Below are 26,124 nucleotides of genomic sequence, written 5' to 3'. Positions count from 1 at the left end.
CTCTCGTTAATACTAATCACTATAAGGCTTGCAAGTATTGTGACTAATGAGTTAGTTGCGGGATGAAGTATTATGGAACGAGTAAAGAGACTTGCCGGTAATGAGATTGAACTAGGTATGATGATACCAACGATCGAATCTCGGGCAAGTAATATACCGATGACAAAGGGAACAACATATGTTGTTATGCGGTTTGACCGATAAAGATCTTCGTATAATATGTTGTAGACAATATGAGCATCCAGGTTCGGCTATTGGTTATTGACCGGTGATGTGTCTCGGTCATGTCTACATAGTTCTCGAACCCGTAGGGTCTGCACGCTTAACGTTAGATGACGATTTGTATTATGAGTTATGTGATTTGATGACCGAAGTTTGTTCGTAGTCCCGGATGAGATCACGGACGTGACGAGGAGTCTCGAAATGGTTGATATGTAAATATCGATATATTGGAAGGCTATATTCGGACATCGGAAAGGTTCCGAGTGATTCGGGTATTTTTTGATGTATCGGAGAGTTACGGGAATTCGTCGGGGGAAGTAATGGGTGTTAATGGGCCATACGGGAAAGGAGAGAAGGGCCTCAAGGGGTGGCCGCGCCCCCCTCCCCCATGGGCTGGTCCGAATTGGACTAGGAGGGGGCGGCGCCCCCCTCCTTCCTTCTCCCCTCTTCCTCCTTCCCTACTTCTCCTACTAGGAATAGGAAAGAGGAGGGGAATCCTACTTGGACTGGGGAGTCCTAGTAGGACTCCCCACACCTGACGCACCCCCCTAGGGACAGCCACCTCTTCCCTCCCCTCCTTTATATATGTGGCCAGGGGGCACCCCATAGACACACAAGTTGATCTTTTAGCCGTGTGCGGTGCCCTCCTCCACAGTTACACACTTCAGTCATATCGTCGTAGTGCTTAGGCGAAGCCCTGCGTCGATAACTTCATCATCACCATCGCCACGCCGTCGTGCTGACAAACTATCCCTCGGCCTCAACTGGATCAAGAGTACGAGGAATTTCATTGAGTTGAACGTGTGCTGAACATGGAGGTACCGTATGTTCGATGCTTGGATCGGTTGGATCGCGAAGACGTTCGACTACATCAACCGCGTTAACTAAATGCTTCCACTTTCGGTCTACGAGGGTACGTGGACACACTCTCCCCTCTCCTTGCTATGCATCACCCAGATAGATCTTGCGTGATCGCAGGAATATTTTTGAAATTATTGCGTTCCCAACAAGCGCATAGGGTGTTCCTCCGGTATTCGGGAGATGCATAATATCATAGTCTGAGGAACATGTGTAAGTCATGAAGAAAGCAGTAGCAATGACTCTGTAATGATCATAATGCTTAGCTAATGGATGAGTCTTGTCATCACATCATTCTCCTAATGATGTGATCTTGATTATCAAATGACAATACATGTCTATGGTTAGGAAACATAACCATCTTTGATTAACGAGCTAGTCAAGTAGAGGCATACTAGGGACACTATGTTTTGTCCATGTATTCACACATGTACTAAGTTTCCGGTTAATACAATTCTAGCATGAATAATAAATATTTATCATGATATAAGGAAATATAAATAACAACTTTATTATTGCCTCTAGGGCATATTTCCTTCAGTCTCCCACTTGCACTAGAGTCAATAATCTAGATTACAAAGTAATAATTCTAACACCCATGGAGTCTTGGTGTTGATCATGTTTTGCTCATGGAAGAGGCTTAGTCAACGGGTCTGCAACATTCAGATCCGTATGTATTTTGCAAATCTCTATGTCTCCCTCCGACACTTGATGGCGGATGGAATTGAAGTGTCTCTTGATGTGCTTGGTTCTCTTGTGAAATCTGGATTCCTTTGCCAAGGCAATTAAACCAGTATTGTCACAAAAGATTTTCATTAGACCCGACGCACTACGTATGACACCTAGATCGGATATGAACTCCTTCATCCAGACTCCTTCATTTGCTGCTTCCGAAGCAGCTATGTACTCTGCTTCACACGTAGATCCCACCACGACACTTTACTTGGAACTGCACCAACCGTCAGCTCCACCATTCTATATAAATATGTATTCGGATTGTGACTTAGAGTCATCCGGATCAGTGTCAAAGCTTGCATCAACATAACCATTTACAACGAGCTCTTTGTCACCTCCATAAACGAGAAACATATCCTTAGTCCTTTTCAGGTATTTCAGGATGGTCTTGACTGTTGTCTAGTGCTCCATTCCGGGATTACTTTGGTACCTCCCTGCTATACTTATAGCAAGGCACACATCAGGTCTGGTACACATCATTGCATACATGATAGAACCTATGGCTAAAACATAGGGAATGACTTTCATTTTCTCTCTATCTTCTGCAGTGGTCGGGCATTGAGTCTGACTCAACTTCACACCTTGTAACACAGGCAAGAACCCTTTCTTTGACTGATCCATTTTGAACTTCTTTATAACTTTATCAAGGTATGTGCTTTGTGAAAGTCCACTTAAGCGTCTTGATCTATCTCTATAGATTTTGATGCCCAATATGTAAGCAACTTCACCGAGATCTTCGATTGAAAAACTCTTATTCAAGTATCCCTTTATGCTATCCAGAAATTCTATATCATTTCCAATCAACAATATGTGATCCACATATAATATAAGAAATGTTATAGATCTCCCACTCACTTTCTGGTAAATACAGGCTTCTCCAAAAGTCTGTATAAAACCATATGCTTTGATCACACTATCAAAGCGTTTATTCCAACTCCGAGAGGCTTGCACCAGTCCATAAATGGATCACTGGAGCTTGCACACTTTGTTAGCACCCTTTGGATCGACAAAACCTTCTGGTTGCATCATATACAACTCTTCTTCCAGAAATCCATTAAGGAATGCAATTTTGACATCCATCTGCCAAATTTCATAATCATAAAATGCGGCAATCGCTAACATGATTCAGACAGACTTAAGCATCGCTACGGGTGAGAAAGTCTCATCGTAGTCAACTCCTTGAACTTGTAGAAAACCTTTCGCAACAGGTCGAGCTTTGTAGACAGTAACATTACCGTCAGCGTTAGTCTTCTTCTTGAAGATCAATTTATTTTCTATGGCTTGCCGATCATCGGGGAAGTCCACCAAAGTCCACACTTTGTTCTCATACATGGATCCCATCTAAGATTTCATGGCCTCAAGCCATTTTGCGGAATCTGGGCTCATCATCACTTCCTCATAGTTCATAGGTTCATCATGGTCTAGTAACATGACTTCCAGAACAGGATTACCATACCACTCTGGTGCGGACCGTACTCTGGTTGACCTACGAGGTTCGGTAGTAACTTGACCTGAAGTTTCATGATCATCATCATTAGCTTCCTCACTAATTGGTGTAGGAATCACTGGAACCAATTTCTGTGATGAACTACTTTCCAATTCGGGAGAAGGTACAATTACCTCATCAAGCTCTACTTTCCTCCCACTCACTTCTTTCGAGAGAAACTCCTTCTCTAGAAAGGATCCATTCTTAGAGGTGTACCAAACAGTTTACTTTGGGTATCCTATGAAGACGCACTTCTCCTATTTGGGTTCGAGCTTATCAGGTTGTAGCTTTTTCACATAAGCATCGCAGCCCCAAACTTTAAGAAACGACAACATTGGTTTCTTGCCAAACCACAGTTCATAAGGCGTCGTCTCAATGGATTTTGATGGTGCCCTATTTAAAGTGAATGCAACCATCTCTAAAGCATAACCCCAAAACGATAGTGGTAAATCAGTAAGAGACATCATAGATCGCACCATATCCCATAAAGTACGGTTACGACGTTTGGACACACCATTTTACTGTGGTGTTCCAGGTGGTGTAAGTTGTGAAACTATTCCACATTGTTTCAAATGAAGACCAAACTCGTAACTCAAATATTCACCTCCACGATCAGATCGTAGAAACTTTATTTTCTTGTTATGATGATTTTTCACTTCACTCTGAAGTTCTTTGAACTTTTCAAATGTTTCAGACTTATGCTTCATTAAGTAGATATACCCATATCTGCTCAAATCATCTGTGAAGGTAAGAAAATAACGATACCCACCACGAGCCTCAACAATCATTGGACCGCATACATCGGTATGTATTATTTCCAATAAGTCAGTAGCTCGTTCCATTGTTCCAGAGAACCGAGTTTTAGTCATCTTGCCCATGAGGCATGGTTCGCAAGCACCAAGTGATTCATAATCAAGTGATTCCAAAAGCCATCAGTATGGAGTTTCTTCATGCGCTTTACACCAATATTACCCAAATGGCAGTGCCACAAATAAGTTGCACTATCATTATCAACTTTGCATCCTTTGGCTTCAATATTATGAACATGTGTATCTCCACGGTCGAGATTCAATAAAAATAGACCACTCAACAAGGGTGCATGATCATAAAAGATATTACTCATATAAATAGAACAACCATTATTCTCTGATTTAAATGAATAATCGTCTCGCATCAAACAAGATCCAGATATAATGTTCATGCTCAACGCTGGCACCAAATAACAATTATTCAGGTCTAAAACTAATCCTGAAGGTAGATGTAGATGTAGCATGCCGACAACGATCACATCGACCTTGGAACCATTCCCGACACGCATCGTCACCTCGTCCTTAGCCAATCTTTATTTAATCTGTAGCCCCTGTTTCGAGTTGCAAATATGAGAAACAGAACTAGTATCAAATACCCAGACGCTACTACGAGCATTAGTAAGGTACACATCAATAACATCAAATATACCTTTCACTTTGTCATCCTTCTTATCCGTGAAATACTTGGGGAAGTTCCGCTTCCAGTGACCAGTCCCTTTGCAGTAGAAGCACTCAGTTTCAGGCTTAGGTCCAGACTTGGGCTTCTTCTCGGGAGTAGCAACTTGCTTGCTATTCTTCTTGAAGTTCCCCTTCTTCCCTTTGCCCTTTTTCTTGAAACTAGTGGTCTTGTTGACCATCAACACTTGATGCTCCTTCTTGATTTCTACCTCCGCAGCCTTTAGCATTGCGAAGAGCTCGGGAATCATTTTTGTCATCCCTTGCATATTATAGTTCATCACGAAGCCTTTATAGCTTGGTGGCAGTGATTGAAGAACTCTGTCAATGACACTATCATCAGGAAGATTAACTCCCAGCTAAGTCAAGTGGTTATGGTACCCAGACATTCTAAGTATGTGTTCACTGACAGAACTATTATCCTCCATTTTGCAGTTGTAGAAATTGTTGGAGACTTCATATATTTCAACTCGGGCATTTACTTGAAATATTAACTTCAACTCTTGGAACATCTCATATGCTCCATGACGTTCAAAATGTCTTTGAAGTCCCGATTCTAAGCCGTAAAGCATGGCACACTGAACTATCGAGTAGTCATCAACACGCGTCTGCCAGGAATTCACAATGTATGCAGTTGCTGGCACAGGTGGTACACCTAGCGGTGCTTCCAGGACGTAATTCTTTTGTGCAGCAATGAGGATAATCCTCAAGTTACGGAACCACTCCGTGTAATTGCTACCATCATCTTTCAACTTAGCTTTCTCTAGGAACACATTAAAATTCGAAGGAACGATAGCATGGGCCATTGATCTACAACAACATAGATATGCAAAAACTATTAGGACTAAGTTCATGAGAACTTAAAGTTTAATTAATCATATTACTTAAGAACTCACACTTATATAGACATCCCTCTAGTCATCTAAATGATCACGTGATCCAAATCAACTAAACCATGTCCGATCATCACGTGAGATGGAGTAGTTTTCAATGTAAGCATCACTATGTTGATCATATCTACTATATGATTCACGCTCGAACTTTCGGTCTCAATGTTCCGAGGCCATATCTGCATATGTTAGGCTCGTCAAGTTTAACCCGAGTATTTGGCATGTGCAAAACTGGCTTGCACCCGTTGTATGTGAACGTAGAGCTTATCACACCCGATCATCACATGGTGTCTCGACACGACAAACTGTAGCAACGGTGCATACTCAGGGAGAACACTTATACCTTGAAATTTAGTAAGGGATCATCTTATAATGCTACCGTTGTACTAAGCAAAATAAGATGCATAAAAGATAAACATCACATGCAATCAAAATATGTGACATGATATGGCCATCATCATCTTGTGCTATGGATCTCCATCACCGAAGCATTGTCATGATCTCCACCGTCACCGGCTTGACACCTTGATCTCCATTGTAGCATTGTTGTTGTCTCGCCAACTATTGCTACTACGACTATCACTACCGCTTAGTGATAAAGTAAAGCAATTACATGGCGATTGCATTTCATATAATAAAGCGACAATCACACGGCTCCTACCAGTTGCCGATAACTTTGTTAGAAAACATGATCATATCATACAACAATTTATATCTCATCATGCCTTGACCATATCACATCATAACAAGCCCTACAAAAACAAGTTAGACGTCCTCTACTTTGTTGTTGCAAGTTTTACGTGGCTGCTACGGGCTTCTAGCAAGAACCGTTCTTACCTACGCATCAAAACCACAACGATTTTTCATCAAGTGTGTTGTTTTAACCTTCAACAAGGACCGGTCATAGTCAAACTCGATTCAACTAAAGTTGGAGAAACAGACACCCGCCAGCCACCTATGTGCAAAAGCATGTCGGTAGAACCAGTCTCATGAACGCAGTCATGTAATGTCGGTCCAAGCCGCTTCATCCAACAATAGCACCGAATCAAAGTAAGATGTTGGTGGTAAGCAGTATGACTATTATCGCCCACAACATTTTATGTTCTACTCGTGCATAAAACATCTATGCATAGACCTGGCTCTAATACCACTGTTGGGGAACGTGGTAATTTCAAAAAAATTCCTACGATCATGCAAGATCTATCTAGGAGATGCATAGCAGCGAGAGGGGAGAGTGTGTCCACGTACCCTTGTAGACCGAAAGCAAAAGTGTTTATTTAACGCGGTTGATGTAGACATGTAGTCGAACGTCTTCACGATCCAACCGATCCAAGCACCGAACGTACGGCACCTCCGCGTTCAGCACACGTTCAACCTGATGATGTCCCTCGAGCTCTTGATTCAGTTGAGGACGAGAGAGAGTTCCATCAGCACGACGGCGTGGTGACGGTGTTGATGATGTTACTGGCGTAGGGCTTCGCCTAAGCACTACGACGATATGACAGAGGTGTGTAACTATGGAGGGAGGCACCGCACACGGTTAAGAGAACTTGGTGTTGTGCTTTGTGGTGCCCCCCTGCCCCCGTATATAAAGGAGGGAGGAGGAGGTCGGCCAAGGGGGGAGTCCTACTAGGACTCCAAACATAGGGGGAAGGAGGGAAGCAGAGGGAGAGGGGAAGGAAAGAGGGGGTGCGCCCCCTCTCCCTAGTACAATTCGGACTGCAAAGGAGAGGGGGGCGTGCCACCTTGTGGCCTTCCCTCTCCTACTCCCTTATGGCCCATCTAGGCCCATAACTTCCCCGGGGGGTTCCGGTAACCCCTTGGTTCCCCGAAAAATGCCCGAACCCTTCCGAAACCTTTCTGGTGTCCAAACATAGTCTTCCAATATATCAATCTTTATTTCTCAACCATTTCGAGACTCCTCGTCACATCCATGATCTCATCCGGAACTCCGAACAAATGTCGGTCATCAAAAACACATAACTCATAATACAAATCGTCATTGAACGTTAAGCGTGCGGACCCTATGGGTTCGAGAACTATGTAGACATGATCGAGACACATCTCAGATCAATAACCAATAGCGGAACCTAGATTCTCATATTGGCTCCTACATATTCTACAAAGATCTTTATCGGCCAAACCGCATAATAACATACGTTGTTCCCTTTGTCGTCGGTATGTTACTTGCCCAAGATTCGATTGTCGGTATCATCATACCTAGTTCAATATTGTTACTGGCAAGTCTCTTTACTCGTTCCGTAATGCTTCATCCCGCAACTAACTCATTAGTCACATTGCTTGCAAGGCTTATAGTGATGAGCATTACCGAGAGGGCCCAGAGATACCTCTCTGAAACACGGAGTGACAAATCCTTCGATCTATGCCAACCCAACAAACATCTTCGGAGACACCTGTAGAGAATCTTTATAATCACCCAGTTATGTTGTGATGTTTGATAGCACACAATGTGTTCCTCCGGTATCCGGGAGTTGCATAATCTCATAGTCTGAGGAACATGTATAAGTCATGAAGAAAGCAGTAGCAATGAAACTGTAACGATCATAATGCTAAGCTAACGGATGGGTCTTGTACATCACATCATTCTCCTAATGATGTGATCCCGTTTATCAAATGACAACACATGTCTATGGTTAGGAAACATAACCATCTTTGATTAATGAGCTAGTCAAGTAGAGGCATACTAGGGACACTATGTTTTGTCTATGTATTCACACATATACTAAGTTTCCGGTTAATACAATTCTAGCATGAATAATAAACATTTATCATGATATAAGGAAATATAAATAACAACTTTATTATTGCCTCTAGGGCATATTTCCTTCAGGGAGTTCTTAGGCATTCTTGTCCATCCATTTGGCAAAAGAAGAAAATCCAAACAATCAAAGCAACAAATGGATGTCCTCAAATGAGAAAAGTATGGAACGAACATGCTCACACAATAAAATGGAAAATGAAATATGTGGCAAATCATGCACAAACACTCTAGCATATATCAAGCAATTGGTGATGACTAGGTCATCTATATATGAGTATATTGACTTAGGAGTCAAATAAGAACATTTGATCATAGGTCATATTCATCGTTTAAGGACAAGTGGGGTTACCACTTTTACATAAAGCATTGTTGTGTCCACACCATTAGAGTTGCTTTAGCTCAATTATTAGAGTAAAGCTCCCCCTAGATGTGATATCCCCCCTAAGAGGGATGAACTAACCTTGGGTTTTGTCGGTGATGACTTCATGTAGATGTTGAAGAAGTGGATGCTCATTGTTGATGTAGATCATTTGGAGCAATCCATTGGAGTGAGTTGCACTTTCAATACCTACATGGGTTAGTCCCACAAGGAAAAAACAAGGATATCCATAGACATAGAGTGAAGCACACACATGATGATGTCCATAAAAACATTAGGTTACCTTGTCCCTTGTCTTACCAACAAGAGGGTTTGTGACTCCTTGAACTAGTGCTAGATGTGGAAGTTGTTTGCACTTCTTCTTGCCAAAATGAATATGAGTGAAGTATGTTGGCGGAGTCACCCTTAATAACTCTCTAGTTCTTCTTCTTCGGGATCCACACCATCTTGATGGGAATCCTTGGGGTTGTAGATGTACTTGATGAACTAAAACTTGATGTAGTCTTGGGAACCCACTTGACCAAGGCCTTTGGAGCATCTTCAAATGCATCAATCTCCTCTTGAGGCTTGTCCTTGCCTTTTAGCTTGTGGTCTTGTGGTGGAAGATCATCTTGAGCTTGTGTTCCCTTGAATGAAGTAGGATCATACTTCTCTTGTTGAGGAACTAACTTCATCTTGGGGTATTGATCTTCTTCCCACTCAACTCCATTGGCATTGAAATTTTGTTCAAAACCAGCACCTTGATTCTTCCGGTGCCTTCCTTTCTTGCGTACAATTTCCTCAAATTGCTTACTTTCGGCAAGGCTCTTGTAAACACCTTTCTCTATAATACCCTTAAATAAGCTATTTTCTTGCTCAAGTGTAACTTGGCTAAGAGAATCATTAGTGGAATCAAGAGAACTACTAGAAGCAACAATATTGGATTTAGCATGATTATTGTTACTACTAGAAGAAGAATCTTTCTTGTTCTTGTTGCTAGATTTTACTTGTGGCATGTAAGTAGACAAGAGTAAACGCTTGGCAATGTAAGAAGAACTTTTATCCCGAAGATCATCATTGATGGCCTTTAAGAACCCATGTTGTTGCTCAAGATTGAGCTTCTCGAAGCGTAGCTTCTCATGAGTTTTTAAAAGTTCTCGATGATCTTTGAAAGTAGTTTCATGAGCTAACTTAATGTTTCGTTCTTTAGTCAAACGCTCAATCTCCTTCTTATCATTGTCATTCGTTTCATCTTGATTAGCATGATTAATAGCATTTTCATCATAATATTCATCACTAGAGTTGTCAACAAGTAAATCATCATCACCTAGCAAGTCATCTTCATCACTATTGAAATCAACATACTCGGGGTGTGTTACCTTGGGGCCTTTAGCCATGAAGCATCTCCTAAATCCTTCATTTGGTGAATCAAATATGTCATAGGAGTTGGTTGACAAGTGCTAGACCGGCAACACCTTCATATTGAGTATATTCGGAGTCGGAGTGATAACTTCTCTCAGAGTGGTGATCGAAGTCGGAGTCGGATACCCATTCACCAACATGAGCTTGATGTATTCATTTTGTGTGGATCCTTGATGATTTTTCCTTTCTTTCCGAATCCTTGCTACTTCGAGAGGTTCTTCGTTCATAGCGATCATCTCTGCTCCTTCTCTCTCTTGGAGGTGATTCTTCCCTTTTGCTTCTCCTTTTAGGTGAGTCTTCTCTTCTTTTGTAGGGAGTTGTAAACTCATTGGAGTAGTGTCTAGGTCTTCCACAATTGTAGCAATTTCACTCATGACTAGAAGATCTTTTGTCATTGTAGGACCTTGACTTGGAACTTCTTTCCTTGCTTCTACTCTTGTAGAATCTGTTGAAGTTCTTCACCATTAAGCTCAATTCTTCATTGAAGGCTTGTCTCTCATTTGATGATGTAGGAGTATCACATGAGGCTTTGTAAGCACCACTAGACTTGTTGTGAAGCTCTTCATTATCCTTGAGTGACATCTCATGAGCAACGATTCTTCCAATGACTTCGGTTGGCTTGAGATCTTTGTTGTTTGGCATCATTTGGATCAAAGTGCACACAGTATCATATTTTCCATCCAAGGCTCTCAAGATCTTTTTGATGATGAATTTGTCGGTCATCTCTTCACTTCCTAAGCCGACAATCTCATTTGTGATGAGAGCAAGCCTAGAGTACATTTCAGCGACACCTTCACCATCCTTCATTTTGAACTTGTCAAGTTGGCTTTGAAGCACATCCAACTTGGATTCCTTGACGGAGTCGATACCTTCGTGCATATAAATTAAAGTATCCCAAATTTTCTTTGCATTCTCAAGACGGCTGATTTTGTTGAATTCTTCGGGGCACAATCCGTTGAAGAGGATATCGCAAGCTTGAGCATTTTATTGCAACATCTTCAATTCTTCCGCGGTAGCTTCACGATTCGGTTCTCTCTCATCGAAGAATTCACTTTCTAAACCAACACACACAATAGCCCAAACGACGGGGTTATGTCCCAGAATATGCATTTTCATCTTATGTTTCCAACTAGCAAAATTAGTACCATCAAAGTAAGGACCTCTACGGTGGTAATTTCCCTCGCTAGACGCCATACTCTCCTAGGTTGTGAAACCAAGGCTATGATCACCAAATCTATGAAAATCAAAGAAAATGGAGACCAAAGCTTTGATACCACTTGTAGGATTGAAAGTATGTCTAAAGGGGGGTGATTAGACTACTTGGCCAAATAAAAACTTAACCTTTTCCCAATTTTCATTCTTGGCAGATTTTAGCAACTTAGCACAAGTCAAGCAATCATAATACAATTCAAGCAAGCATGCAAAGAGTATATGAGCAGCGGAAAGTAAAGCATGCAACTTGCAAGAAAGTAAATGGGAGGAGTTTGGAGGGAGCAAACGCAATGTTGACATGGAGATTTTTGGCCTGGTTATGATAGGTGGTGCTATCGTACGTCCACGTTTATGCAGACTTCAACCCACGAAGGGTAACGGTTGCGCGAGTCCACGGAGGGCTCCACCCACGAAGGGTTCACGAAGAAGCAACCTTGTCTATCCCACCATGGCCATCGCCTATGAAGGACTTGCCTCACTAGGGTAGATCTTCATGAAGTAGGCGATCTCCTTGCCCTTACAAACTCCTTGGTTCAACTCCACAATCTTGACGGAGGCTCCCAAGTGACACCTAACCAATCTAGGAAACACCACTCTCCAAAAGGTAATAGATGGTGTGTTGATGATGAACTCCTTGCTCTTGTGCTCCAAATGATAGTCTCGCCAACACTCAACTCTCTCTCACAGATTTGGCTATGATGAAAAGATGATTTGAGTGAAAAGCAACTAGGGGAGGCTAGAGATCAAGATTCTTGTGGTTGGAATGGAATATCTTGGTCTCAACACATGAGTAGGTGGTTCTTTACACACAGATTCCCAAACTCGGTGAGACCGAATGGTAAAACTCGATCAAACCGATTCAGGTCAAAAAATGAATGTTAGGCTTTTCGGTGGGACCGATACAATCAACTCGGTTGGACCGATGTGCTAGGGTTAGAGCATAACGTAATCTCAGTGTGACCGATCACATGAACTCGGTGAGACCGATTTCAGTAGTAGGCACATAGAGAGTTGATCAGGCAAACTCGGTGGGACCGATTCGCTCACTTCGGTGTTACAAAAAAGAAAGAGTGAATTTGCATTGCTGACTCGGTGGGACCAAGATCCCTATCGGTGAAACCGAACTGATTAGGGTTTGTGGCAGTGGCTATGTCAAATGAACTCGGTGGCGCCAGATATATCAAATTGGTGGGGCCGAGTTTGACTTTAGGTTTAGGACATATGTGGAAATGAGAAAGTGGTTGAGGGTTTTGGAGCATATCACTAAGCATTTTGAGCAAGTAAGCCATTAAGCAACACCTCATCCCCTTTTAATAGTATTGGCTTTCCTATGGACTCAATGTGATCTTGGATCACTTAAATAAAAATGTAGAGTCTTGAGCTTGTTGCCAATATGTGTCCTTAGCATTTTGAGGGCTCCACATCTCTAGTCCATTTCATGCCAATCATTGAACTTTCTAAAATGCAAGAGCATTAGTTTAATTAGCTATATATTGTTAAGAATTACCAAAACCACCCAGAGATTAGTTGCACTTTCAACATGCCGTAAAGTTTGGAAGAGAAATTCATTTCTCCTAGACTTTGTACCAACTAGGAAGGCACGCAACAATTTTATGTAGGGAAAAGCTAACCGGTGAACGTTTGTCAGGGGGCCCATCCTGACGAAAGTGCTCTCTCCCATCAGATCCATTGCACGAATCTTGGCACACGGACATGAGACACGTCAGATTTATTAACTCGTTCGCTGTGAATAGAAAAGTCAGCGAACACTGTACTAGTCAAAACACTACCCGCACACCACACTAGGAGACCATAGTTTGAATTCTGCTCCCTCCTTTTTTCGCCTTTTTTTACAAGATGACAAATTATGTTCTTTTTTGCTTAGGTGCATGGCATTTTTTCTAAAAGAATTTAACATGGCAGTTTTTATATTTTTTGTGAAACTTTGCACATGGCGAATTTAAATATTTTTTATAATGTTCTCAAGTCAAGTTTTTTTTTCACATGGCATTTTTATTAATAATAGGATGTCAATATTATTATTGAGAGGAAGTCGTTTTTTCTCAATGGCATGGCACTTTAACTATTAATCGCCTAGCATCTTTATTAATAATGGGATGGCATTTTTATTATTTTGAGAGGTTGACATTTTCATTTTTAATGCATGACAAATTTTATTACTAAGCACATGCGTTTTTATTAATAATAGGATGGCATTTTATCATTGAGAGGATGGCACTTTATCATTGAGAGGATGGCATTTTTAGTGTTGGGAGGATGGTTTTTTTATTTTTAATGGCATGGAAATTTTTATTGGGGATTATCCAGATAAAAAGATTATCTAGAAGAATGCAGTTTTATAAAGTAGCATGACAATTTTCACATTTTTCAGAGCATGAAATTTTATAAATGTATGTGTATTTTTTGTTCATGACATTTTTATCTAAAGAGGTGGCAGTTTTTAATTGTGTATTTTTCTTTTTCTTTTTTGGTTGAGCACGACAATTTGTCTTGTAGAAACATCCAGGCTCAAGATGAAATTTGCTTTTTTTTGGCCCGTTAAGGCATTTCTGGGAGAAATGAGGTCGCGCTGAAACATGCGAGGGGAGGAGGACCTATTGTTCGCTGGTTTCCCTTGTCCCATAGGGAACAAAACATTCGCGCGAGGCTGGCTGCGAGCTGACGGCAGTAACATGATTTTATGTTGATGTGTTGTCCCGCCATACATGAAACCAAGTCCTTAGTTTCTTTTTCTTTTCATGAGTACCAAGATTTTTATCTTGAGTGATCTCATGATGCACGAAGCTTGGTCCTTAAGGAATAAAATGCGGGAATGACACATCAATTCTAGGAATTGAACCCAGATGATCAGGCTGCACTGCATAACCATGTCTAACCACTAATGCCAAAGCTCTCTTTAAAAAGGAAAAAAAAAACTATCTCAGCACACTCAACACACATTGAAAACCCTAGAGACAAAGTTGGCATAAAATGCGCTGATAGCATTTGAACCACCACCCTTTGCTATGTCAAACATGCCCACACACCCTAACTAGCGATCCCACCATAAACAGCCCTGAAATGTCCCAAGCCAACAGAACATTCATCGATAGCAACTTTTCTTACAGAAGGAACAAGGTCACACGATAGTACCAGTAACCAGAAAATCTAATCTTGCGCCCCAAATCAGTTTCCTCACTGACTTGGCTCTTCGGATGCATGCTGGTGGTTACCTGAAGGATCATCCATGTGCTCCTTCAAGTTTGCCTGTTCAATGGGCTTCATCTCAAGTCTCTTCTTCTCCTTCTGGACAACTTGTCTGGGCATCACCTCCAGGATGAAGCTTCCACCGTTCCATGTTGCAGCACACACCTTTAGTACTTGGAAGATCCCATGCAGTCGGTATGAAAGGAATATGGGTACAGTGAAAGCCAATGTCGCCACTGTGAACAGTGCCTGAAGCAGTATGTACATCAACGGACGATTCTTGTCACCAAGCAATCCGCTCAGTCTCCACCAGATGTTGTTTGCTTTCTGTGCTTTCTTTGACAGTTCCCTGCCAATATTGATAAAGATAAATTACCGGGTTCTCTCACATGGGAGAATACGCAAGGGTAAGTAGACACTTAGAGGAAGTAAAGAAGATGGGAGGAATTCAAGCTACAATTGGTAACAGGCAAATTATCTGAACCAAGTAGTCCTTAATTCCTTATGGCTCAGTTTTGGTCCATTTTATAGACTGCGTCTCCACCGGTGGTCAACAAGCACCACTGAGCATACATATTGTTCCACTCATAGGTATTCAGCATAACCCACCACGAAATACAAAAAGACATACCTGTATGATGTCATGACTTCAGGATCCCTTAACAGCCTTTGTCGACGCAGCACATTAACTATGAGGAAATACATCAGTTGCCACAAGGTGTAAGCAGCTAGAGGAACAACAAATAGCCATGTCCACAGATAAGATTTGTCCTCCACATATGGCCATGTGACTCTTGCTGCTCTTCCTTCTGGATGCATGGCAGCAAATGTTTGTGGGTTCCACCAACGGATAGTGAACAAAACTATTCCTGTAAAAGCCCTCTTTTAGTCATGTCACACATTTGGCAAGAACTGCTGGATGAATAATAGAGTGGCATCATAACCCTAAAGTCAGAGAATCCAGAACAAACTTCAAGCCGAGAGCCCTAATCTAGCTTAAACTCAATCTCCCCTTGCAGCTTTAAATTGCTCATATCTACTACAGCTTATACTCAAGACTCTCCTTGGCATAACATGACAACAGAGCAGTCATTGTAAGGCTTCCATATATCACATTCGTGTCATACAATTTCAATAAGCACCAAAGAAAATATAGTTAAATAGTTTCACTAGACTAAGATGGTGCTTTCCTAAGAAAAGTAAAGTTCCCCATCATCCTACGCATTGAATTGGGTTGTTTAAGTGAATAACGTACCAGGCAAGAGGTGTATCAGAACACTAACAAGTTTATCAAATGAGCTGAACACCAAGCTGCAACGCCATACAATTAATGCCCAAGCAAGGGGACCCTGCAAAGATTTAATGAAAAAACAAATGATTGCACACATATTATAAGCGCGAACAAGAAACCAGGCAACCCACAATAATCCTTTTCATACCTCTGCAAATGAGAAGCAAACCATGAAAAGCTTTTCATCCTTTGGATAAAAGAGAATCATAACAAGGAGAAAAGTGTTGGCATAGTAGCAGAAATCCTGCAAATTACATCAATGGTTGTAACCCAGTGATTTATTAGTAATGCACCATAGTATTGTGCCCAATAAAATGCTTGAGAAGTGCAATGCAATGCACTATAAAAAATATCAAACTCGTGTCATTTGAACTAGGAACAAACAAAAGGTAACACTAAAACTTCAGAATGAAAAAGAACTAGAATGTCAGCTTTCAGCCTTGGACAAACGACAAGCACAACAGTCATCAAGTAAAGGTGCATTAAAAACATCAGTACTGTATGTTATGAGCAGCACTTTTCTTCTCGATTAAGAACATAGTACAGATACGTAAACAAGATACTCCATCCATCCGGAAATATAGGGCTGAATTCGTACTTCGAGATTTACTTTGACTGTCAACAAGATCAATTACTATATGAGATTGGAAACTCCTTTCAAATATGAATTCAGCAGTATACTTTGTGACATACATATATAGTATTGAACTTGTTGATGGTCAAAGTAACTCACAAAATACGAAATAGACCCTACATATCCGGATAGACGGAGTACATGATAGTATGCCTTTCGTAACAAGATACGTGATAATATCCAAGTTCAACAATTGCTGGAGGTTGATGAAATCAAGCCTTATTACAGTATCTACTGACGTTGACACTTTATAACCGTGACAGTTGTGCATGAGACTTGAGATAACAATGATACGAAGCTATTACATATAAGCAATGAAACCAGCACAGTTAAAATGACGACCACAACAAATTGGACTGAAATGGACTCACCAGAAGATAGTAGTGCCACTTCTTGTAGCGATAGTAGATCCACCTGAGAGGAACAAATATGACATAGAACAGGCAATACACATACGGCACATCCTGTGGTCCTGCAAAACGAAATCAGAGCACTGTAAGATGTACCGACCACAACTTTCAGGAGTAGCATGCAACCCAACAGATGGATTCGGCAATAGCTTACTAGCACCCAAGAGGTAGCAAAATGTCCCAAATCCAAGAACACCCATCAGGTGTGTGACCTGCACGTTAAAAGCCAGCACCACCAGGTAAGAGCATTCCCCACATACAGACATTCGAACAGCGTCACAGCCATGGCAGTAGTACATGGCAATAAATGAAGAGATTCATCACCACAGTAATCCATGCCTACCCAAAGTGCCCACAAAACAGTACACAAGGCCCGCATATCTCTTACTCCAGCACATGTTGAAACATTGCATAGCACAATCAATGCGCGCCGAATTTAACCGCGAAATGAATAGAACACGGGCACGCCGAGATTTGGGGGGGAGCCAGAAGCCCAGAAGATGAAGATTAAGCAAGGGGGATCGGAGAAAAGACCTTGAAGATGAAGCGCTCGTGCTCCTCTGCCTTGGTGGCGATCTTGACGGCCTGCTTCGACAGCATCGCCTTGGCCTGGTCCCTCTGCAATTCAAAATAACCCCCCAGAAAAATCAGAAGACGAGTAATCGGGGGAAAAGAGGCGCCGGCGCCATAGGGCTACGGCGGGGCGGGGGAGTAGCAGTACCCACCCTCCGGCGGACGTCCGCGGCCCCGTTGGCGAGCATCGCCGCCGCCGACGCCTCGTCCTCCACCACCTCCGACGACGCCATCCCGGAGAACCTTGCAGAACGCGCGACCAGTTCCTCTTGCGAAGACGAAAGCCTCCTCTTCCCCCTACGCCACCTTTCGTTTCCTTTCTTCTTTTCCTTTCGCTTTGTTTATTTATTTATTATTGTTATCTCTTCTCCCCCGCTTTGTTCCTCAGCTTTTACACTATCCTCCATTTTCTACTCTTCCTCTGACGTGGATTGCGCTCTGCTACAATCTAATAATCTCTCTTCGTTTTGTTTTGTTTTCTTCGCGAGTTCCCGTGACGTTTGGTTCGATGCAACGGTTTGGGGTGGAGCGTTGGGTTGGGCAGCATCAGGTTCTGTGGCTGTGCGAGCCGTGGTTTGGTGAGGCAACTGCACTGGCCTGGGCACGGCGGCCGCAGCGAGGGTCAACACGTGCTCTGTCGTGCTCCTTTTTGCCCTGGCCGCCTGTTCCCACCCGCGGATAGGTGCTTTACGTGTTGGCTCTCTCCTAGATTGCCGGCAATCATCATTTGTTAAGATTTTCAAGTATATACAAGGCCACGGCCAACATTTCGTGTTTTGCAAAAAAGGCTTAGGACATCTCCAATGCAGGGACGTCTGTGTGGACGCTTGTGTAAAAAACAAAATTAAATTACGGTGGAGCACCGGTGTAAAAGTTTGGGCTTCCAACGCAGGAGTGCTAGATTGGGCACCCCTCAAAGAAAAAAGGAGTGATAGATTGGGCGCTTATCTATATTTTTTTCGTTCCGGACGACATTCTCAAGTGCCGGCCTCTCCAACGCAGGAAACAAGCATCGGTGCCCATCGATCCAACCGAACACGAACCGGCCAACTGTGTCAATCCTCACTCAGCTCACTCAGCTCACTCTGCTCTCTTCTCTCGAACTCTCCACACCCTTGACAATACCATCGACCCTCGTCAGATCCAGCGAGCCGGAGGAGAACTCCAAGCCGAACTCCCACACTCTCAGATGCCGGCCACGGCGAACGGCGGCGCGCGGGCGGAGTAGGCAACAGCCCGCGTCTTCCTTCCCATGGAGACGAGGCCAGCGCAGCTGGCGGCAAGGTCGATGGACATGAAGAGGGCGGTGCGCAAGCGGATGAGGCAGCAGCAGCCGGGCCTTCCAACATGGAGACGATGCCGGAGGAGCTCGCGCGGCGCTAACGGACGGGAGGAGGAGGGGGCCGTGGAGCAGAGGAGGCAGCAGTCGCGCCTTCCCCTATGGGAACGAGGCCGGAGGAGCTCTTGGCGAGGCTGGCCGACGGGAAGGTTCGGAGGAGGCATCGGCGCGCGAGTGCGAGGCGTACAAGATGAACAAGCTTACCCGACATCGTGAGACCAGGTATGAGGTCGAGGTAATTCCCTTCCGATTGTTGTACCAATCGCTGGTAAATTGAGTTGACTGTTGCGGTGATGCACACATGTGTGTATGGTGATCTGAGTCCGTCATGTTCTTCCCGTGGGAAATTTTAATTATGTAGGAGAAGAATATGTGCTGATATACAGTTTTGACAGGTTCCAAACTGACTGGTCCTGAATTCACATAGTCTTAAAAAGAAATTTAGGGAGTAGAGCTTGGAATAAGAACAACAATTTCCTATATAAATCATGGTTGTTTGACTTGACAGTACAACACATTCCACTGGGGATAGTTCCGTATGAACATCCACATCTTAAGAAATTTAAATGGTTGAGTCTGTTGTAACCTATACAAAACCTGATACATAGCTTTGAGAGAACTTTGGACATCATTTGAAATCAGTAATGAAAAAATATGTTATTCGAAATAAACCCTAGGTGAATGAGCTGAGATTACATTATGAAGAAACTAGAATATAAAATCTCGAGAAAAATAAACAACCAATGTGTAATATGCATTCACATTCACATGCATTTCATTTTTGGCATTTTTTTATTGTAAGTATTCAGGTCTCATGGAGAATTATTATAGATATAAAGGACCTCTATATTTTATTGTAGATTATTTTTGTGCCTGAAGAGAAAGAAAACATATATTTTTTTGAACCAAGAAATATATTTTTTGTGTAGCTGCAAAAGAAAATCAGGTGAGTTAGTTGCGTACAGCTGGCTCCGTTCAACAAAGACCAGCTGAGGTAGTTGAGCCATTGCAGATTTGTAGCGCTCCAAGGAGCGCCCAGTGCCAAATTGATACGGAGAAAGGATCGCGCAGAAAAAAAGGGGGAAGCGCCCGACGACAGCCTAGGCATTGATGTCAGCCCAAATCCTAGGATCGGGGGGATTTGACCAAATCGGGAGGGAATCGAACCCTGGCGCCCGTCGTAAGTGCCCCCGTTGTACATGCCCTTAGTGGAAGTACAATAATGAGTTTATAGCCCATTTACATGATACTTTTGGCACTGTGAAGAAGACGACATGAAAAATGATGGGAGTGAACTCTCATACAAGAGCCTAACTATATACGCATTCCTAGACAAATGCAATAAATATGAAAAATGAGATAGAGAGAAGGTGAAAAAAGTAATACTTTTATACTCTATAGCTAACCTTGTTGTATGAGTGACTATAAGTGATGACTATATATGACACTACAACATTGTATAGCCAGCAGTTGGCTATAGTATTAATCATGCTCATGCTCTTAGGGTCATGTTGCATCCCCTCAGCCAGGCCCTTTGGCCCATTTATTAGATGAGTGTGTTTAATGTTTCACGTGTACGGCACAAGTTTAAAGTATCAAAGTACCATTGGGTCTGGCTAAGTATTTCAAATCGGGTGTCTCTTTTCACCCAGGTCCACGTTTGAGGGATGTAAGGAAGGACAAGTGTCGGTCCTACTCACATCATTTCTAATCTACACAGTGCTTTGATTTAAGATAAACTCTACATGAAAAATATGTATGTCGACGTTGTGGTTTCATTTAGTCGATCGGTTCCTTATTTAGTGAACTATAAATTTTAATTTTCGTGTTCATGTTTGAAGCTAATTTAGATGAATTTTGACAAATTCCTCACACATGATCAACTGTTAGAAAACTCTTTACTAGCTTCATCTTGTTGTTTCACATGACTTACGTTTTCTCTTTCGACAGTCGTACACAAATAGATCCGTGTCTCCATACTGGACTGTACATGGGTGTTCACGTGTGCATGTTATTTTGGATGAGTTTATGCAAATTCTGGACACACGGTCGACCTTTGAGGGCTCCTTTGATTTAAAGGAATTCTATAGGATTTTTGGAGGATTGAAATCCTTATGAATTTTTCCTGTGTCGGCCCTTTGATTCATAGGGTTGGATCCCATAGGATTTTTTTTATGAATCTTTTGTACTACATTTTATAGGAAATCTAACATCCACTCCAACCTCTTTTTACAATTTCTTTGTTTGTCATGTGGCATCAAACACTCCTTGCTAATTCTATAGGATTCAAGTTGACATGTCACTCGAATCCTATACTTTTCCTATTCCTACATTTTCAAAATCCCGCGAATCAAAAAGGCCTTGAAATCTTATTTGACCACTAGCTTCATCTCGCTGTTTCACATGACTTTCGTGTTATGCATTTTCTGTTTTAACAGTGGTGGAAGAGTAGATCTAGGTCTCTATAATGGATTATACACGTGTTCACGTGTGCATGTTATTTTGGATGAATTTTTGCAAATTCACACACATGGTCGACTATTTGAAAATTTATTTGACCACTAGCTTCATTTCCCTATCTCACACGACTTTTATGTTGTGTGTTTTCTGCTTCGACGATAGTAAACAAGTAGATCTACGTCTCCCTACTAGATTGTATACACGTGTTCATGTGTGCATGTTATTTGAACAAATTTCAACGAACACACACGGACGATCGTTTGAAATTTCCTTTGGCCACTAGCTTCATCTCGCTGTTTCACACGAATTTTGTGTTGTGTTTTTTTCCGATTTGACAATCTAGACAAAGTTCTTCAAGTGTGGTGGTGTGAGATAAGTTTACTATGTGGATAAGATTCGAAATTAATCATCCATGTGTGATATGTCTTCAACGTATTTATAATTTTTGTATGATCCGTGCTACATTGAATCAATTACATACACTCTGCCATAGTTTTTATTGATTTTTATTAGACTAACATATTAAGACAATGCCGAGTGTCATTTTTTTTGTTTTGTGTTTTAATATTTCAAGAAAACACCATAGAAAAAGTTTGAGAAAAAATCAAGGAAAATTGGTCTTGAAAGATTCGTGCAGGGAGAGGACTTGGGGGACAGACCCTGGTGCCCCCCACAGGGTGCAGGCGCCCCTTGTAGGCGCACACCCTACAAGGACGCATGTGGCCTATGGGCACCCCCAGAGTGCCTCCGGTGCCCGATGACATGGATATTCTGCAAAACCCCAAACCTAGTTATCATGCATTTTTTCGCCACTGTCACATCACGTTTTCGTGGCGATACTCGTTTTCAGCCACGATCTGAAACTCTGCAGAGGAAGAAGTCACCTTCTTCATCACCAACCTCAATCCTCGAGCTCCAAGATGAGCTGTGAGTAGTCCACCCCTTGGGCTATCGTTCATGGCAGTAGCCAACGTTGTAATCTCCTCATCTTGAAGTTTTTAGATGTCCAATACAATAGCCATATGAGCTGCCATACATGATTATGGTTAATCTGATGTATTTGTAGCGGTGATGTTGATCATGTGATGAATTTTTTTTATGTTTAGATCTATGCATGCCATTTTGTTTGATCTATATATGTATATTTCTTGTGGTTCTCTTTGCTAGTTTAGATCGTTAATCAGCAGTGGGAGACGTGTGCATTATTTGAGTTTAATCTTGCAAGTAATCTACCGCAGTGATAGAAAGTGAAAAAGGCTTACATATAATTGTTGCCACCAAGGGCTAAGGTTTACCGAAAAAGGCTCGCGCCCCGCTTTATATATAAAGCAAATGCCAAAGCCACCATCCAACAAGGTTCACACAAACACAAAGCCTACACGCACACAAAGTCCAAGCACAAGCAAGCAACAAGGGTTACTGCTGAGGGCACAGCTCAACAAGCCCAACACACACACACAAAAAGGCACAAGCGCCAGGAGGGAAACATCCTCTAGTCGGGCTCCGGTGGTGGCGGCGGGAGCGGAGGCGCCAGGCGAAAGGCCAACGAACGGAGGTCGGTGAGGAGTCTGTCGATGGCGTCCCGGTCCTGCGGGCGGCTAAGCGGCTGCCAGAGCTGCAAGTAACCACACATTTTAAAGATGGAGTCAGTCGCACGTCGAAGGGGCACCTTCTGAATGACAAGCTTATTGCGAACCGTCCATAGGGTCCAGGCTAGAACCCCGACGCACAACCATCTAATATGTCTGTAGCGAGGGGGGGAGGCTTGAATTTCCGCAAGCAGGTCACGGAAGTTGGTGTTGCACCACTGTCCCCAAACCGTTTCGCGGAAACAAGACCAAAGGAACTGTGCCGTGTAGCACAGGAAGAAGATGTGATTAGCGTCCTCTACCGTGCCACACAGGGGGCACATTCCATCGCCAGGACCATGGCGCTTAAGAACCTCAACGCCGGTCGGGAGGCGGCCGCGGATCCATTGCCAAAGAAAGATCCGAATCTTAAGTGGGAGGCGGATGTCCCAGATAAGACCAAAGGGCTCCGGGGCTGACGAAGGGGCAATGGCCGCGTAGAGGGATTTGGTGGAGAAGCGGCCGGAGGGGTCTAGGCGCCAGGAGATGGAGTCCGGAGAATCTGCCACGTCCATAGGTAGCAGGGCGATGTCCTGGAGGAGGACATCCCAGGCAGCCACCTCAGCGGGGCCAAAAGGGCGGCGGAACGCGAGGCGCCCTAAGTCAATAAGGGCCGCCTCGACTAAGACCCGAGGGTCAACTACAATGTCGAAGAGGATGGGGAACCGGGCGGCTAGAGGGGAGCCTCCGAGCCACCTGTCCAGCCAGAACAAGGTCGAAGCTCCAGAGCCCACAGAGATGGAAGTGCCTATACGTAAGACCGGAAGCAGTCGGACGACGGCCTGCCAAAACTGGGAACCGCCCGAGCGTTGGCAGAACGCCAGTGGCTGTCCACGCAGGTACTTGTTCTGGATGATAGTAAGCCAGAGGCCACCGTCCCCATTGGCGATGCGCCAGAGCCAGCGGGTCAAGAGGGCGATGTTCATGCGCCGAGAGGACAGAATCCCAAGACCGCCCTGGTCTTTGGGTTTGCAGATGTCTGGCCAGCTGACCATGTGGTATTTCTGCTTGCCCTCCTTCCCAGCCCAGAAGAATCTGGACTGGTATTTGGCGACCTCCTGATGGAGCGTTTCATGAAGGCTATAGAAGCTCATAAGGAACCACAGGAGGCTGGCTAGCGATGAGTTGATAAGGATCACGCGCGCCGCCTTCGATAGCCAACGCCCTTTCCAGGGCTCTACGCGATGTTGCATACGGGTCACCGTGGGGCGGAGGTCCGCCACGGTGAGGCGCGAGTCACTAATGGGGATCCCCAGATAGGTCGTGGGGAAAGAACCCAGCCGACAGTTAAGCCGGTCGGCAATGGACTGTGCGTCCTCAGAGGGGTAACCGAGCACCATCACTTCGCTCTTATCAAAGTTGATGGTGAGGCCCGACATTTGTTGGAAGCACAGAAGAAGGAACTTCAGGTTGGAGATCTCTAAGGCAGACCCCTCGACCATAATAATGGTGTCATCCGCGTATTGTAGAAGGGAGACCCCTCCCCCTCCAACAAGGTGCGGGACAAGGCCTCTAATATGCCCAGCAGCCTTGGCCTTATCCAAGATGGCGGCCAAGGCATCCACAACCATGTTGAACAAGAACGGCGAGAAGGGATCTCCCTGCCGGACCCCGCAGAGGGTAGGGAAGAAGGGCCCAATGTCGCCGTTGATGTTCACCGCAGTCCGACCACAAGAAACGAGCTGCATGACTCGGGTCACCCAACGGTCATCGAAGCCCTTGTGAAGAAGGACTTCCCTCAGGAACGGCCAGTGCACCGTGTCGTAGGCTTTGTGGAAGTCCAACTTGAGAAAGACCGCCCTATGGCGCTTCAGGCGGACCTCGTGGAGCACTTCGTGGAACACCAACACCCCATCCAGGATAAATCGGCCTTGAATGAAGGCGGATTGGTTCGGGTGGGTGATAGTGTCCTCAAGGAGGGTCACCCTATTGGCGTACCCCTTAGCCAGGATCCGAAAAATCACATTAATCACTGTGATGGGGCGGAACTGACGAATATCGGAGGCGCCCGGGGCCTTGGGGATGAGGGTCACCACCCCATAATTAAGGCGACCCAGGTCCATGGAGCCCGAGTAGAATTCCTCAAAGAGAGCCATGACCTCCAGCTTGATGGTCGGCCAGAACGTCTTGAAGAAAGCCACTGGAAGACCGTCAGGTCCCGGGGCCGAGGAGGGGTTCATCCCCTTAATGGCAGCGAGGACCTCCTCCTCGCTGAAGGGGGCAACCAAAGCCGCATTGGCTTCAGCCGAGACTACGTGCGCGCCCGACCAAATGTTGGGGGCGAGACTAGCCCCACCGCGCGGGGTGGGGGTAAATAAGGCCCTATAGAAGCCATCCACATGACAGCGGATGGCCGCTGGAAGAACTAACGACGAGTCTCCATCCCACAGGCAGTGGATGGAGTTGCGATGGCGCCGGCCGTTCGCGACCGCCTGGAAATAGGCGGTGTTGGCATCGCCCTGTAGCACCCACCTCTGGGTACCACGCAAGCGCCAGTACGCCTCCTCATCCGTGTAGATGGTGGAGAGCTGGTCCTCCAGGTCGTAACGAATCAGCCACTCGTCCGAGGAGAGCCCGGTCGAGTCCGCGCGAGCATCCAGGGTTTGAATAGCAATCATGATGGACTTCTTGCGCTCTCTAAGGTCCCGGCCAAGATTAGCCCCCCAACCCTTCATGAACTGGCGGGCTAGCTTGGCACAAAAGTGCCATGAATCGACCGCGGACATGGAGCGATGGGGTGCCGACCTAGCGAAAATCCAGCGGGCGACGACGGCCTCCCGGAAGCCAGTCTGGTTGAGCCAGAAGAGCTCGAACCGGAACCGCGGCGGGGAGGGGGGCGCTTGTCGGCGGTGGAGAGGAGAAGGGGGACATGATCAGAGCCAATCCGGGTGACCGCCCGGAGCGATGCCAAGGGGCATCGCAATTCCCACTCCGGGGAAACTAGGACACGATCCAGCACGGATTGTGTCGGTACACCTTGCCGGTTGGTCCAAGTGAATCTGGCACCTGACCGGTCAAGCTCACGGAGCCCCAGCTCTGCGATCCAATCGTTGAATAATTGTATCCGGGGGAAATTAATCCGGGAATTATTCTTCTCATCCGGGGATCGGATGAGATTGAAGTCACCCCCCAC

General features: G+C 44.3%; 1 protein-coding gene and 1 long non-coding RNA gene across 2 annotated transcripts; one reads left to right on the top strand and one right to left on the bottom strand.

Annotated features, from left to right (window-relative positions):
- Nucleotides 1–14,275: 14,275 nt before the first annotated feature.
- On the bottom strand, nt 14,276–18,011 carry LOC123070009 (glycerophosphocholine acyltransferase 1). Its single transcript, XM_044493016.1, has 8 exons — nt 17,717–18,011; nt 17,526–17,609; nt 17,146–17,203; nt 16,953–17,053; nt 16,096–16,191; nt 15,912–16,005; nt 15,288–15,525; nt 14,276–15,005 (listed from the first exon to the last, which is right to left on the bottom strand). The coding sequence occupies exons 1-8, from the start codon at nt 17,795–17,797 to the stop codon at nt 14,645–14,647; spliced, it is 1,113 nt and encodes a 370-aa protein (XP_044348951.1). The 5' UTR covers nt 17,798–18,011; the 3' UTR covers nt 14,276–14,644.
- A 535-nt stretch (nt 18,012–18,546) lies between these two features.
- Nucleotides 18,547–22,468, top strand: LOC123070008 (uncharacterized). Its single transcript, XR_006433294.1, has 2 exons — nt 18,547–19,125; nt 19,833–22,468. It is a non-coding gene; the product is annotated as an uncharacterized lncRNA (long non-coding RNA).
- The last annotated feature ends 3,656 nt before the right edge of the window (nt 22,469–26,124 follow it).

The sequence above is a fragment of the Triticum aestivum genome, chromosome 3B (genome assembly GCF_018294505.1).
Source record: "Triticum aestivum cultivar Chinese Spring chromosome 3B, IWGSC CS RefSeq v2.1, whole genome shotgun sequence".
NCBI lineage: Eukaryota > Viridiplantae > Streptophyta > Magnoliopsida > Poales > Poaceae > Triticum > Triticum aestivum.
This window is presented reverse-complemented; position numbering and strand designations above follow the sequence as displayed.

What these genes read in the sequence shown, in the direction of transcription:
- LOC123070009 (XM_044493016.1), bottom strand. Translation starts at nt 17,797, where the DNA reads ATGGCGTCGTCGGAGGTGGTGGAGGACGAGGCGTCGGCGGCGGCGATG. An exon ending in CCGCGGACGTCCGCCGGAGG is followed by an intron (nt 17,610 to 17,716) that starts GTGGGTACTGCT and finishes TTTGAATTGCAG; the next exon opens with AGGGACCAGGCCAAGGCGAT. An exon ending in TCTGATACACCTCTTGCCTG is followed by an intron (nt 15,526 to 15,911) that starts GTACGTTATTCA and finishes GGGCTTTTACAG; the next exon opens with GAATAGTTTTGTTCACTATC.